General features: G+C 38.8%; 1 protein-coding gene across 1 annotated transcript in view; it reads right to left on the minus strand.

The window, feature by feature from the left end:
• The window catches only part of vta1 (vesicle (multivesicular body) trafficking 1), a 37,386-nt gene that overhangs the window by 12,698 nt on the left and 10,330 nt on the right, over positions 1-14,358 (minus strand). The window contains exons 2-4 of the mRNA XM_036550495.1: positions 11,473-11,567; positions 5,087-5,214; positions 998-1,073 (exon numbers count right to left, since the gene is read on the minus strand). Coding sequence (XP_036406388.1) covers positions 998-1,073; positions 5,087-5,214; positions 11,473-11,567 — 299 coding nt within the window. The remainder of the gene's footprint in view (positions 1-997; positions 1,074-5,086; positions 5,215-11,472; positions 11,568-14,358) is intronic.

Here is a 14,358-nt window from a genome sequence, read left to right on the forward strand (position 1 = left end):
TAAGGAAGGAAATTTTCATATGACCTTCCATGTTAAATGTGTTTTAAATAATTTAAGAAATTAATGCATAAAAAGGTGTTCACCCAGCCTATGAATGTATAAGCATCTTAATTAATCATATTAATGTGCAGAGATTTGGCTGAAAAGCACAGAATGCAAAACTCCAGGCCCTGATTGGATGTAGGTAGGTCTGATGGTAGCTATGATTACGGCTCGGATGTGAATTAAAAGCTCACGTGGAATCTCACAATGCAAGATCCATTAATTCATGCATTAAAGTTGAGCTTTCTAAAGTCCAACACTAAAACATTCCCTTTCTGCAAGTAACTCAATCTCCCACAATTCACGATGGCATTCTTTGAAAAAGGCAATGTAATCAGGGGGGATTCTGAGGGTCCATTGTCTGGGTTAGTGTTACAGAGACAAGGCGCAGTGTTAAAAAACTTTGCCCAATAGGCTTTCTACAGTGGGGAAATGTCTGCCCCTTAGGGAGAGAAGGACACTCAATGAAACATTGTCTGTCTTTTGACACAGGTCACTACTCTCTGTATAAAAGACTGAAGCAACTGGAGACAAATGTAGATGCCTAATAAGCACACTAGTGCAACAGCGTTAAGATCAGACTGTATTCTACAGCCATTCAGAGTCTTTTCTAGCCATTCCAGAAATTCACAAATCAAAAAAAGGTAAAGCTATAAATTATCCAAATGATCAAACAATTGGCCCATTCCAAATCCAGATAAAAATCTCTGTGGCATACTTTGTTGTTCCCGTCTATCAAACGGTCCATTTGCCTCAGTATGTTACTGAGGCACATTTTTTTAGAGACTCGTGTCATTTACAGTGGTTTGAGGATGTTAATTGTCATTCGACTGGATATCCTGGCACCCTGATTTCCATTCATTCAGAGAAGTCGGCAGTCACAACAGCTCGTGAAGTCTCTCGTGCTGGACTTCCCACACACATCAATGATGAGTCTGACAGCATTGCGACTTACCTCCTCCGACAGCTCACCAAACACGGAGAGAACGTCTAACAAAAGGCTAGCAGTGTAGAATGACTTAATCATGTTCCTGTGAAGTAAACAAACACAGGGGGGGTGTCAAATGTATCAATGCTACATCCCCTGAACAATCTGGCATGTATGCAAGGTTGTATCATAGAATTAATGACTAAAATAAGAATACTTTACTTCTGACAATAAGGACTTGTGCTATTGTGCATACCTCATTCAACATGAAATCAGTAAAATAAGTGCTGCTTAGTACACCATCCATTTTCATAAAAGAAAACTATCTTCACAGCTGGTCATGGATAAAAGGATATTGTGTGAAATTAGTAACTGAATCACCACTTGTTCAAGGACAAGACCGCCATTTGTTACCACTTGTTAAGTTTACCAACTTGAAGCAAAAATTAAACCTTATAGTAAGTGTAAATTGTATGACCATTTCACTAACTTCAGGTGCGGTCTCCCAAGATATAATCTACTTGTGGTGCTTATTTATTTATTTATTTATTTTTTTTTTACAAATCCTTTAAGGAATCAGTACAACCAACAACCATTTTCACACCCTAACAACACCTCTAGATAATGCATCATTTTTAGGATTATAAACATGAAGTTATCTAGCTACATAAAGGTCTTACTGTATGACAACTGAAGCGAAATATCAATAAATGATCTCAATTTTTCAGTGATTCTTAATTTAAAAATGAACATTATCAGAATCATTTTCTGCGAAGAAAATACAGCTTATTTCGGTAATAAGGGCAAATGGTTACCAATAACCGCATGCAGCTAAAATTGCAGATGCCTGGGTCCAAAATTGTCCCTACAGCTATTTTTCCTCAAAGGCACATCTTTGTGGAAATAGTCACTAAAATGAAAGGGGATGAGGTGAACATGAGACCTATTTCACCGAAAAGGATCTCAAATAGCCAGAGTGAAAGGCACGGTAAACTGGGAACACCAGCTGTGGTGTTCAGTGGATCATACAGAACGGGTGAATAGAAAGACGTGACCGATCCCAGTGAAAACAAACAGACAACAGACAAGTCTGCTTTCAGGTCCAGTACAGTGGAGCTCAATTTCAATTGAACCCATGTGGTTACTTGTGCTGACCAGAAAGTAAAGCAAACATATTCAGTAGAACATTCTTATTCAAGGTTTGTTCCCATAAACATTTGGCTGTGTACGTCCTGGGATGACATAATGTAACATTTACTGCTTGTTTATGCAGGTCTTGTTTCTAGTAAATCACTCTGTGTTTTATACGCACGAGTAGGAAATGAATATATTTCCCACAGCCCAGACTTGTGGAAAGCGTGTTTTTAAAACAGTTTCCGAATGTAGTTTTAGACAAAATGTTTACTTGATCTTATTTTGACTACATATGGTACCAATAAGGGCACCAATTTGTTTACTTAAGACAAAAATAACATTGTCAAATTACTCCCCTTATTGCTTGTTCAAATGTTAATGAAACATGTACTACATATACTCAGATTCCTATGGAAACTAACTCTGAATTGGAGACTGTTAGCTACCTCTGTGTCCCACATTTAATTGCTCAGTGACCAAACATCTACCCTTCACAACTATGCAGGCAAAGATTAATCTTGGCCTACCGCACATCACTTTAGCCATTTACTTTTTATGATGCACTTTTAGAAAACATCACAAAAAGGATGAAGTATTCTTGGACAGCAGAACACAGGAACAATACAAATTATGACCGATTTCAGCAGATTTCAGTTTTAGTTGGCGAAAGTCCAGAAAGGTTTCCAGGTCTCTTTTTAAAAATGAACAATGTAAGAACTGTAAAAAGTGGATAAATTGGTTCATTTAAGGTTGTAATAAATCAAATAAAAGTGCATTAGCGCTCTGGGGGACAAGAAGCTGGAGTAGAGCCCTCTAGGACTGGCACTGGACACCCTGCAGTAGGAGGCTGTATTTAAGATAATGTCCTTCAGGCCTCTGTGGTTCAGGACGCTCACTTAAATCAATGTCTTGAACACTGATTCTCACGATCGTGCGAAACGTCAAAAATGTCTGCAGCGTCAAAGCAGGCCATTTTAACGAGTTCATTTCCACTTATGTTTGGGACAGAGCAGGTTTTTATTCTGTTTATCAGCAGCATCTGATCTGATCTGTTTTGCAGAGGTCAGCAGATCTGATGTGAAGTGGGGCTGATAATAATGCAAACAGCCACAAGCAAAGACAAAGAAAAATTGATCCTCGTGAGACATCAGCCCCACGAGCCCCAGCTCTGAGACCGGCTCTTACAGGAGCTCACCATTCCCAGCTACTTCATCCCCATTATCACTTCTCTTACTAACTCTGCAGTCTCCAATTCTGTGGTGAACTGAGGTCATAAAGTCATAATGACCATTTTCTATTCAAATGTACATGTACATTTTAGGAAATTTTACATTTTCTTCAGAGATCGTTTATTTGATTGATCTGTCATTTGAATACTGATATCAACCCGACTGCAATGATCAACAACCGTCACCAATACTTGATAACCTAGGGACACACACACCCAATGATTGGTGACGGTGCTCCAATGCTGTTGATCTTCAATAAAGATATGCTGGAATACATGGTCCTGACTATGACTTGACAGCTCATTTAAAAATACATTCAGAGTGCATACATGCAGAAGTAACTCTTCACACCAGGATGGCTGCAGGGTTTGCAGTTGTAGCTAGCCTCTCCGCTATTAGCTTGTAAACAGATCAGGCTAGCTTCCTTCTCCATCAGAAACTATAGCATTATCTCTGTTCATTTATCATTTAGCTCAACGGCATACACGGGACTAATAGATTTAATTTAGCTAAACAATGCTAGCTAGGTGGTCCTCAATCGTGCGTTTGTTGTTGTATAGTTTGTGTTGCCTAGGCACACTGATTAGCCTAAAGTTGAAATGCTGAAGCGGGAACAAGCCACCAGTGAGGGGCAACTAAAGACTATGCGTGGAACACACCATTATGAATACAGGTAATGATCAGCCACCAATTATTAGCTGTTCAAAGTGACAATTAAGATAAAATTGTTTGATTAAATGAGGCAATTAAATGAGAAATTGATTAAATGTAATTGTGGCACTAGTCCTGAATTTTTTCAAGGGGCAGATATTAAGAAACAATTTGAACTTGCTGAAACAAACCTTTTTGTTTACACAAGCAGACCTAAGAGGGCACATTTCTTTATCAAAGAATTCTTTACCAAATTAAATCAAATTTGTAGTAAAACACTAGTGCCGGCCCTATGCTTCCAGCCATAATTAATGCAATTACAATATAAAAACATCATTAATTACTACATATTTTTCAGTCACAAGAATAATTGCCATTTCTGACCCTCGTTACTAAGCCCGAGTCTACAGTAGCCTACACAACATCTAATTTGGCTAATCTGGAGCTTTCATTTCTTTTAACTGTGAATATTCCTGTCTTGTATCAATTTAAATGTATTTTAAATTCATGGGGCAAAGCAATACCTGGAATATGATAGACTGTTGTGTTTTCACTGAATTTAAATGAATCACATCACCCAAAAATGCATTTTCATAATGCTCACCTGTAGCTCCTTGTCTTCTCAATAACTACAATGTTCATGGCTTGTTTCTCTGGCTGTTATGTGGCATATCAGTACTACCCTGAAATGTCAATGGAACACTGTCCCAAACAGCTGCATGGCATATGAACTCTGGCAGCTCTTAGCTGCTGATATTGAAGGTGACGTTACGCGCTCATAACCAGCTCATTATGAAACTGTTTGCCTGATCTGAACAGTCTCATCTTCTGTAATATCCTCATACAGCCTCATCTTCCCTTCTAATTTTAGATCTTTGTCTCTTTCATGTATGACAGCAACAAGGGAATAATTTTGAATGAGGAGTCAGTACAAAGAAACTTTTACCACTGGGGCATCTTTTATGAGGATTTCATAAAACACAAAGCTTCTCTGGAATGTGCAGTGCTACTTCATATCAATGTTCACTTTTAAATGAAGCAACTTTTCAAACAGGGAGATTTAGCCCACAATGAAAATGAGAGAGAACAGGTGTCGTCTTACTTGTGAAATCGCCCCGCTCGATCCTCGTTGTCAGCATACAGGAACATTTTTAAGGCATAGTTTTCAATGTGGGCATTGCCGACAATCTCCTGGGAAATCGACTCATGGTCATGTAGTTCTTTCTTCATCTGAAACAGACACAATTCAAATTCAGGGTAAATTATGGATTGTGGGTTTACACCAGACAATAGCGGCTGCTGTCTCAATCTGTCACATAAAACCTGAAGAGTCCACATGCAAACAGCAAATATTTAATGCTAGTGATAATAAACTAATGCCATTAACATCTGCTATAATAGATCTAAATTAGAATAGATCTAAATTTCAAAATAATTTAAAAGGCAAATATAGTGATGATCAAGCCAGGATTCAGGAACCCCAATGCAGGTGGATCTTTAGTGCTATGAATGACTCACTGATTTGAACCAATCCTAGGATTTTGCTGTGGTGAGCAAAATATTGTGACTGATTCATTGAGTCAGTGACTGATCACCCAGTGTAGCTCCACCCATTCAGAGGGTCACTTTCCCACCACAAGCAGACGCCACCCCCGCCACAATCATAAGGAAACTGAAGAGCAGAGCTACGACATGGACCGTGTGACAAATCTCCAGATTAAGCCTATTTGTATGAAGGCGGGCTTGCGTGGTGTGACTCACTGATTCCTGGGATGTGACGAACACTTTGATTCCATTCCAGGCCAGAGCATGCTGGTAATCATGAGAAGCCTGCATGGTGGGTCCTCTGGAGATTCGCCCATTCATAATTAGCAAATGGACACAGGCGCTGTTATTTTTTCCCTTGTTTCTCCGACACTAGACAATGTCGTCTATTACACAGCTGTCACTGTTTATTAAAAAAGGCGAGTAGCATTGTACAGCTAATGGCTGTCCGCATTGTGGTAACTGAGAAAGGCAAGCACAGAGCTACGGGGACATGCTGGTACCACTGTGCTAAATCATTTGCGCAAACCATGAAACAAAATTAATATTATGTAGGAAAGAGTGATGAGCGCACATCACTTGCCAAGTTAACATTTGGTTGTTTTCGACACAGTAAACTTTTTACTGAGTTGGCGCTACACCTGTTAACACTTGTAGTCACAACTGAAACCAAGGGAGAGCAGCACAGCAGCAGCCTGTGAAATGATGATGACCTCATATGACACAATTGAACTCCACACCTACTCTGCGTTCTGTCTAGTCACTCATGACTGCAGTTATATAAACGGATTTCCTTGGCTTTGTCTCAACTCCAACTATTAAACAGAATCAATAACCGAAAGAGTAAATATTTGTCCTGTAGTAATTTACAGGAAAAAATTGCAGAAAATGATAACCTAATGAAATGTGAAGAACAGGAAACCTCAAAAATCATTACGAAGCAAATGAAGGATGGTTTTACTGCCCCAGGTCTGAATTAAAACACAAACATACCCTAAGTGGCAGACTGTGCAGAGTGCAATATCCACACATGTTCCTTTCCTAAATTGACCCCCACCGCCCTTAAAGACACTAAGTTATTGGTGCTCACATATTGTGTCGAATGGTTTGCAGTGGCCAGCTCCCAAAAATGCAGCAGTAAGCCAGCTCTCTGTGACATAGTAAGGCTCTCACTAAGATGTTACAGTCTGGTAGAGAGCTTCAGGTTTCCTTGTAAAATCAGTAAAGCAAATAATGCTGGTTACATTTCAACAGGTGGACTAGAGCCTTGTGAATAGACCCACTGTTTGCTTTTTAATGAAATCTCAGCCTATCCTTAAAAAAAGGAATGGACGGCACAGTGCATCGCTTGTGTTAAGCAATGCAGAAGAATGTAAAAACATAACTTTAGAGGAAGTGCGCAGACTCTCTACAGTGCAAGGGAGAGATTGAACATATTTGCCAGCTGTTTTCATAATTCAATCAAAGCCCCAAGCCTGGATCACATCCTTTTTTTTCCACTCAAACTCTTCTCTATTTCCTGCAAGTCCATGCTACTGACAGTTCAAAAGAAACACAAATGTATTTCATGTGCAGACCTATATTACCCTGGGTCTCTTGTTCTGTAAAATAAGAAATCTGAGCAGTACAATATTTTTCTTTGGCTGGTAAAATACTCTTGGAATACTAATCAGACAACCAATATTGACAGACCCACAGAAGTTTGTCTTATCATGCTACTGAGCATGGTTTACTTGGGCAAGGGGACATAAAAAGGATATTATCCAACAGTAAATAAAGTGTAACACAGACTTCAACTCCAACACTAACTCTGTAGGCACTACAAAGAGGATTTCCTACAATATTTTTACAATGTGGACTGCTTTCTCTCGCTAATCCACTTCTTCAGTTTCAAGAATAGGCTATATCAAACAAATCCAGTGCTTATCTGATATAAACAGTAGTCTACTTCAAAATAATCATTCAAAGGCAACAAAAGAAACACACACAAAGCACAGGTTTAGGTCTAGCAGCCTGCATTGGCCATGCTGAAAAAAACTTCTCACAAGTTCACAAGGCATGTTGCCTTATAAAATCACACTGTACATTGTACACTGACTTTGAAAATGAGACTTCAAAACACTTTTTAACTGACAAAACATTAGTATCTATATTTATTATATAGTAATGTAAAATGACAGTTAGTTCATACAATTTGAAGAACACTTGGTACCATTCAGATAGTGAAGATGATTTCACAGAGAATTCACTGAAACTGCACTGAACTGAACCAAATGCATCTCTCTCACTACATCTCTATTACTCTCAAAGATTGCTGGGCAAAGTGGTACTCAATAAAGTGAAGATTAATTTGAAAAATCTGTCCACCATTGTGAAGATACTTAAGAAAGCACATTAAAATCATTTATTTTGTGCTGTCATTATTTATTAGGACATACTTGAAAACCACAAAAGTGGTCTCAGTTTTAATGTCACTCAATAGTGAAGCTGAACTAACTAATGGCCTGTTGAAGATGAAGAAGGCCTATTACCCACCTTCCACAGTAGCAAACAAATAGCATTTATTAAGCCTTTGGTTTGTTAAAGTAAACATTCTGTGCCTCTTCTTTTTAAAGAGCATCGTATTCTCACTGGCATCTTAATTTAGTTCAAAAGACTAAAGTTTATGGCTGTCGACTAAAAGAGAAGCAGGAAAAACATGTTTTCCTTTTATGCTCAGAGATTTTTATAGACATTTCGGAACCAATTAAGAAAGCTTTGGGATTTGTTAGTCCCTTGAGCCAAGTTTTACTGTAGCAGTGCGATTCATTAAATGTCACAGCAACAGGATGTCTAAGGCAGTGCTGACCTGTGTCCTGGTGGGCATATCCGGCATAAAGGTCTTAAAAATAAGGTGGGCAAATTCTCCATTAAATTTATTTTTACCTTGTGCAAGCAGATAGGTCAAGATCAATTAAGAACACACTATTACACTTCCACTTCTATTCATAAAAGTTGTTTTTTTTTATTCTATTGCATCAAACATAATACACATATTCTTAAACCATGACTACCCTGCTTTCCCTCCCGTGATCATGGGGAGCAGTGTTATGAGGTTACTTTGTTAGTCATTTACACTTACACAAAACTGGCCCATAAGACGTGAAGCAGGAAATTCCACCTAGTGCACACTGTGCTCCTTCCCTCCCTTCATTATGTGTGCTTGAATGCATGACACTACCTACAGAAATGGTATCAGCCTATCATGCCAGAGAATGATTTTTATCAAGTGGGGATTAAAATAATTGGCACATTTTGGTCAGAAAATGGAAATTTATGCTGAATCATTTCAGTTGAAAATGCGTCTTTGTTTGGAAGGCTCAGATTTTGGCCGAAAGGAAGTTAATTCACACTAGAAATTGCATCAGAAGGTGCCGCCAGCAATTATATTCAATTGGCAAATGCTTCCAGGAACTGCTCTGCTCCACTGCTTCCAGGAACTGCTTCCCACACCCATGTGTTTTGTTGTGAAATTGTTAGTGCAGGCAAATACATACAATATTTAGCATGGCTGCAATAGTATTCCTTTATTGGGGTGACTAGCTGTGGCAATATTACATTTATGAGAAATTTTCAGAGACTGGCATTTGCAAAGTCCTCCATCATGCCAACCATATGCATTGCAATGAGTATCTTTTTCAAACACATCAGTTTCCAATAAATGGCACACACCAAAATGGGGACGTGTGTGTAATCCCCACAGATTCTGAAAAGCACAGTACATAATTGGAAATCCAGACAGCAGTGTAATAACACATCCACAAAATCGGCAAAGCCAGCTTGAGCAAATATTTTGACTGTGGTTTCCTCTTTAAAGTAACAGAGCATTTTGTGATTACACACCTAACAGTTAACGTCTGACGGACACTTTAAAAACAAAGCTAAAGGAAACTGTTGTATTACACAAAGAGCCTGTAACAGTTAACTCTTAAACGTGATACCCTTGAACTATAAAAGCCTCTAAATATGAATTTATGAATCTAAGTATAAAGGTAAGCCAATGCACTGATATTCAAAATCAAAGCATTTTGGTTTAGTTTGATCTTAAAGAAACTATCATTGTGGCACACACCATCCAGGGCTTCAAAAGGGAATTTAAAAACTGACAACATTTTTGATTTATGGCTAAGGCAATCTATCTTCAAAATATACCATTGCAGCTATTTTCAAACATTTTCCCAAAAATCAAATGATTTGTTTAAACTAATGAACCCTTTCCACAGCTGAAAATGACCTTTTTAAAAGTAGTACCATAATACACTATTAAAGAGTAACAGAATCTCCTGGAATACCTGTGCCTGACCCCCTCTAAAAATAATCAGATGCCAGGACTCTCAAAGTGCACACAGCAGCAAGTACGGATAAAGAGATATTCAGTACCCGGCCTCTAAAACTGCAGCATTCATGAGATTAGCATTGGTTTATTTATCGAGTCGTGCTGCTGAAACACATTCTGAAACAAAAACGTAAGGCTTGAGAAGCTTCTCTGGGTTTTTCTGGAAACGCTTTCCAAACAGAGACCTCAGCCTGCTGTCAGAGTTTCCTGCTTGCTTCAATATTACAGGCTATCCCCTCCATTGGTTACAATGATACTTTTATCCGTATTAGATGGCTACTAAGAGAGGCAACTTTCCAGCTCAATTTCAAATGGTTTGTACAGTGACACATGATGAAGTGGGGTAGAAAGTGCTAGCAACAGGTATGTGGCCCCAAGAAACTGCATGTCAGGTAAACCCACAGAAACTGTACTTCTATGTCCAACGTAGACCTGGATACAGTGGCCCAGCTGTCCATAAAATATATAATGGGCTTGGTAACTGCAGTGGCATTAACCAGTACTTTTCAAACATTTATTATGGGCTGCTTCCCCTCTATTTTTAATAATAGAGCCCTTTAAAGAGACCAACAGGACTGTGTCAGACAGTTGGAGGCATGTCATTTATGACACTTTTATCTTTCATTTCTTGTATATATGTGGCAGGTGCCCTTATCCAGGGTAAGGTATATAGCTTTAGTGGGCACAAGAACAGAACTGGAATAGAAGGTGTAAACACTCAGTATAACCACTGCTTTGAAGAACATAACAATGTAAATCTGATATTACAATCCAAACCAATTGCTGCACAGTCTACCCATGAGAAATTGACATTATGTGAACCCGGCATAATGAAGCAGGTCTGCATGGAGCAGAGGACAGAAAGTACTGGTAGCCAGTGGGAGGAGGTGAGGACAGCGTGTGTTAAGGGAGTAGCCTGGGAGGGGTTTGTGAGTGTTGGCAGTGAAGCTGTGGGGAGTTGCAGTAGTTCATCGGTGATATAACTAATGAACTTGTAATTCACCATGTGCAAGTGCAGTGGAGTGCAATGGAGTGCAAAGGCAATAGATACTTCTAAATAACACTAACATCATTAGTAATTTGCTAGTCAAAAAAAACGTATCAAAGCATGACTACTGTATGTTTTGGAAAATCCATAACAAGAGACCAAACACCTAGTCAACACCGCCTTATTAGGGTGTAAATGACCGGTTAGTTACCAATCAGTTTTTAAATAACGCCTTCAATTAGACTGTGAAATGCGTGCAGTAATATATTATCTAGCACTGCAAAACAATATGACGCAGATATCTACTGTACAAACATATCTGGGACATAAATACCATATACTGATGCCAAATGATAATGTACCTCAGAAATTATAAATTTGGTTTCCCAAAGTGCCACTGATTTTACACATTGATTTGAATTTCTGACACATAAAACTGGAAATTTGTTCTATTCAGACACCCTAAAGCCAATCAGCTGATACTGACTGCAATGCACACGCATTCACTGCATGTGTGATCACTTTTACCAGACGATGTACAGGAAACCAATGCATGCTGGATAACTTTTCATTGACTTACCGTCTCCAGCTGATCCATCAGTTTCACAAGAAACTTCCGGCATTCGGGAGTTTTACTGTCCAGTTTCATGCCGGTCTGCATGGCATAGAGTCGACCTGGAAGAGAGTGGAAGAGGCCTTTCATACGCATGTGAGAAAACATTACATATTTATGGGCTAAGTGCTGAGGACACTCCGAATCCAGAATGCAGTTTTGGATCTGATTGGATACCTCTTTATAGAGCTGAACACAATCCTCATATGGTAAGAGTGACTTAAAGTGAGAGTGACTAAAGTAACGTGCTATATTCAACGCAGAATTATCTTGGTGCGGAAAGAAGGCTCAGAAACACTCAACTTCACTGTAACCATAACTTCTACAGATGTAATGGGATAAAGCACTTCATCTTCTGTAGGGCCGCTGTCAGAGTCCTGAGAATTACCAACAGTAGTTGCCATGATCCTGCTCAACGTGTGATGGAAATGCCATAGACATTTAAGATGCAGAAAGGAAGCACAACTCAAACAGACTTAGCTGTCCAAAAACCAGAGTGGAGATTGGACAGCCTTTAAACAATTCATGCAGCTACTGGCAAGATGATGGCAGATGGCTCTGCTGCAGATGATGTGTATGGTATTGCATTGCGGAGGGTGTTGCATATATAATACTGTACATAACTGCTGAAATTAGTAGAATTAAGGTATAAAATCTCCTGGCTCCATTCTTTCCTCTAACAAAACAGCCCCTGATACATAGAAGGCTATAATGAAGGGGACAAAAGAACCTGCTGGCAAATCATCAATATGCAGCATATGGACATGTGAGCCTGGTACACAGTCTTCTGTTACTACCAAATATCACCACAGATTCACACCAGATAGACCATGAGTATGCACTATAAAGTATATGCACTATACTGTACGAACAGTAAATCAGAACAATGACTTTATTATCCTTCATTTTAATCTCACTTTTCTTTCTGCGTTTGATGTTTGCCTTTGATAATTGGCCGAGTCTTTTTCTGTTGGGTTTGGCATTTGGCCGATTCAAAAAAAAAAGAAGAAAAAGAAGAAGAAAAAAAAAAACGTATCCTCCCTACTTTGTACCATTTTCCAATTACATTTTGAGAGAGTGCAATATTAAGCAAAAAGCCATCTTCCTAAGAGCTTTACAGTTTTGTCTTTGTTATATACTGGTTTTCACTGAACAACTGAACTTTTGTTTCCTCACTTAAATATAATTTACAGATATTGCCTCTTACCAGAAATATTCTTTATGTTTCTCTCAAATCTAATACTTAAACTCATACACTGGTACCCCAAGTTACATTCTCACTGTCTCTTTAGCATTGCATCATTCCATACAGTCAGTTTAACAGCCTCACTTTTCAGCACCTGTCTCCTTCTTTGTCTCCTTCTTTGTCCCTTTCTCTCTTTCTCTCTCTCTCTCTCTCTCTCACTGCCAGTAAGTCACATCTTTTCATTTTACACATCTTTTCCTTGGAACATAAATGCTTTTTTTCCAGTTCAGAAGTCTAAAACATGCACACACCCAGACATGTGGTGAAAGACAAACCCTTGAGAATCAACATCCTCCAGGAGTCTTCAGAGTGTCACTGCTGGACGTACTCTGAATGCTTGAATCACCGCTGCCAATTCCAGCAATGCTAGACCAACAGCTGTTTCTACAGCATATCACAAGAGACAATCTATGAGCTCTGTTTTTAAACCAAGAGAAACAGAGAGTTCTATAACAATAGAAGAATATGAGACACATTTACTGAAACTGAAAACACAACACAGAAAGGAAATAAAACAAACAGACTTTACATTGCAGTGAAAATGCCAAAAGGGTTTGGATCAGATCCCTTTTAAAGCTGAGCTATCTCAGGCCAAACAGCAGAGTGACAATGTCACATGTCAGATGATAACTCAAAGTCATAACCCAAACAATGCAACAGAGAGTGCAGAAAAAGTCAGCAGATCAGCACTTCTGTGAATGCCCTCATAATAACGAGGATGACAATAGCATTTACCTCCCACACTTGGCCAATTTCAAGTCACGCAGAATGATGGATGATGTCCCAGAGGAAATTAAAGGACGGGTCTTGAGAATACCTTCCAAGCCTCAGAGCTTGCCTTGCCAAGTAATCAGAGAGGTTATCTTGACTGCTTGAGATATGAATGACTCCTGTTGTACGTATGAGACAAATGGTGTACCACAAAGACAAGGATGGCAGGGATTTCCCTGTGATTAACTTATTTCTATGTACTATATCACTGCACTGTCAAGCTAAACAAAAACGGTCATGTCCACAAGGGATTGTTCGCATTGAGGTAAATATTGTGTGCCTTCAACATAAAGTTTAACACCCATTTGTCACACACTCTCAATACACAATGCAGACATTCTTTGTTCTTGCCCTCATTTGATAACATGGTGGTAGAAAAGAGGATAGCCACAATCAACTCAGAATGAATAGAACTGACACTGAAGAACAGGATAGTGACAGTTAACAGAATTAGCAGTACTAATACTGAATTTTTAGTCATTCTGAGTCATACAAAATGCAAGACTTAGGTTAGTTTAAAATGTATTCTATTTAAATATTAACAAAACATCAAGCTAATGATGGCAGGCATTGGTAATTCCATTATAAGGCTATGTGATGACAGAACAAAGTATTATCTCAATGTAACTTCAAATTCTATTATGTTAGAGCTTTTTGTAATGGAAGGTATCCAGTAAAATAATCAAAGGTCTAATTTGCAAGCTGGAAAAAAGAGCCTTCAGTGCAGAGCATGTTACTGTACAAGTCTGAGTTTTAAATCGGCTCCATTTCACAATCAATTCCAAAGCTCAGCAAAGTGACACTTCCAACTTCCTGAATGAAGAGGAAAAAAAACA

Source organism: Megalops cyprinoides, chromosome 17 (genome assembly GCF_013368585.1).
Source record: "Megalops cyprinoides isolate fMegCyp1 chromosome 17, fMegCyp1.pri, whole genome shotgun sequence".
Classification (NCBI taxonomy): Eukaryota; Metazoa; Chordata; class Actinopteri; order Elopiformes; family Megalopidae; genus Megalops; species Megalops cyprinoides.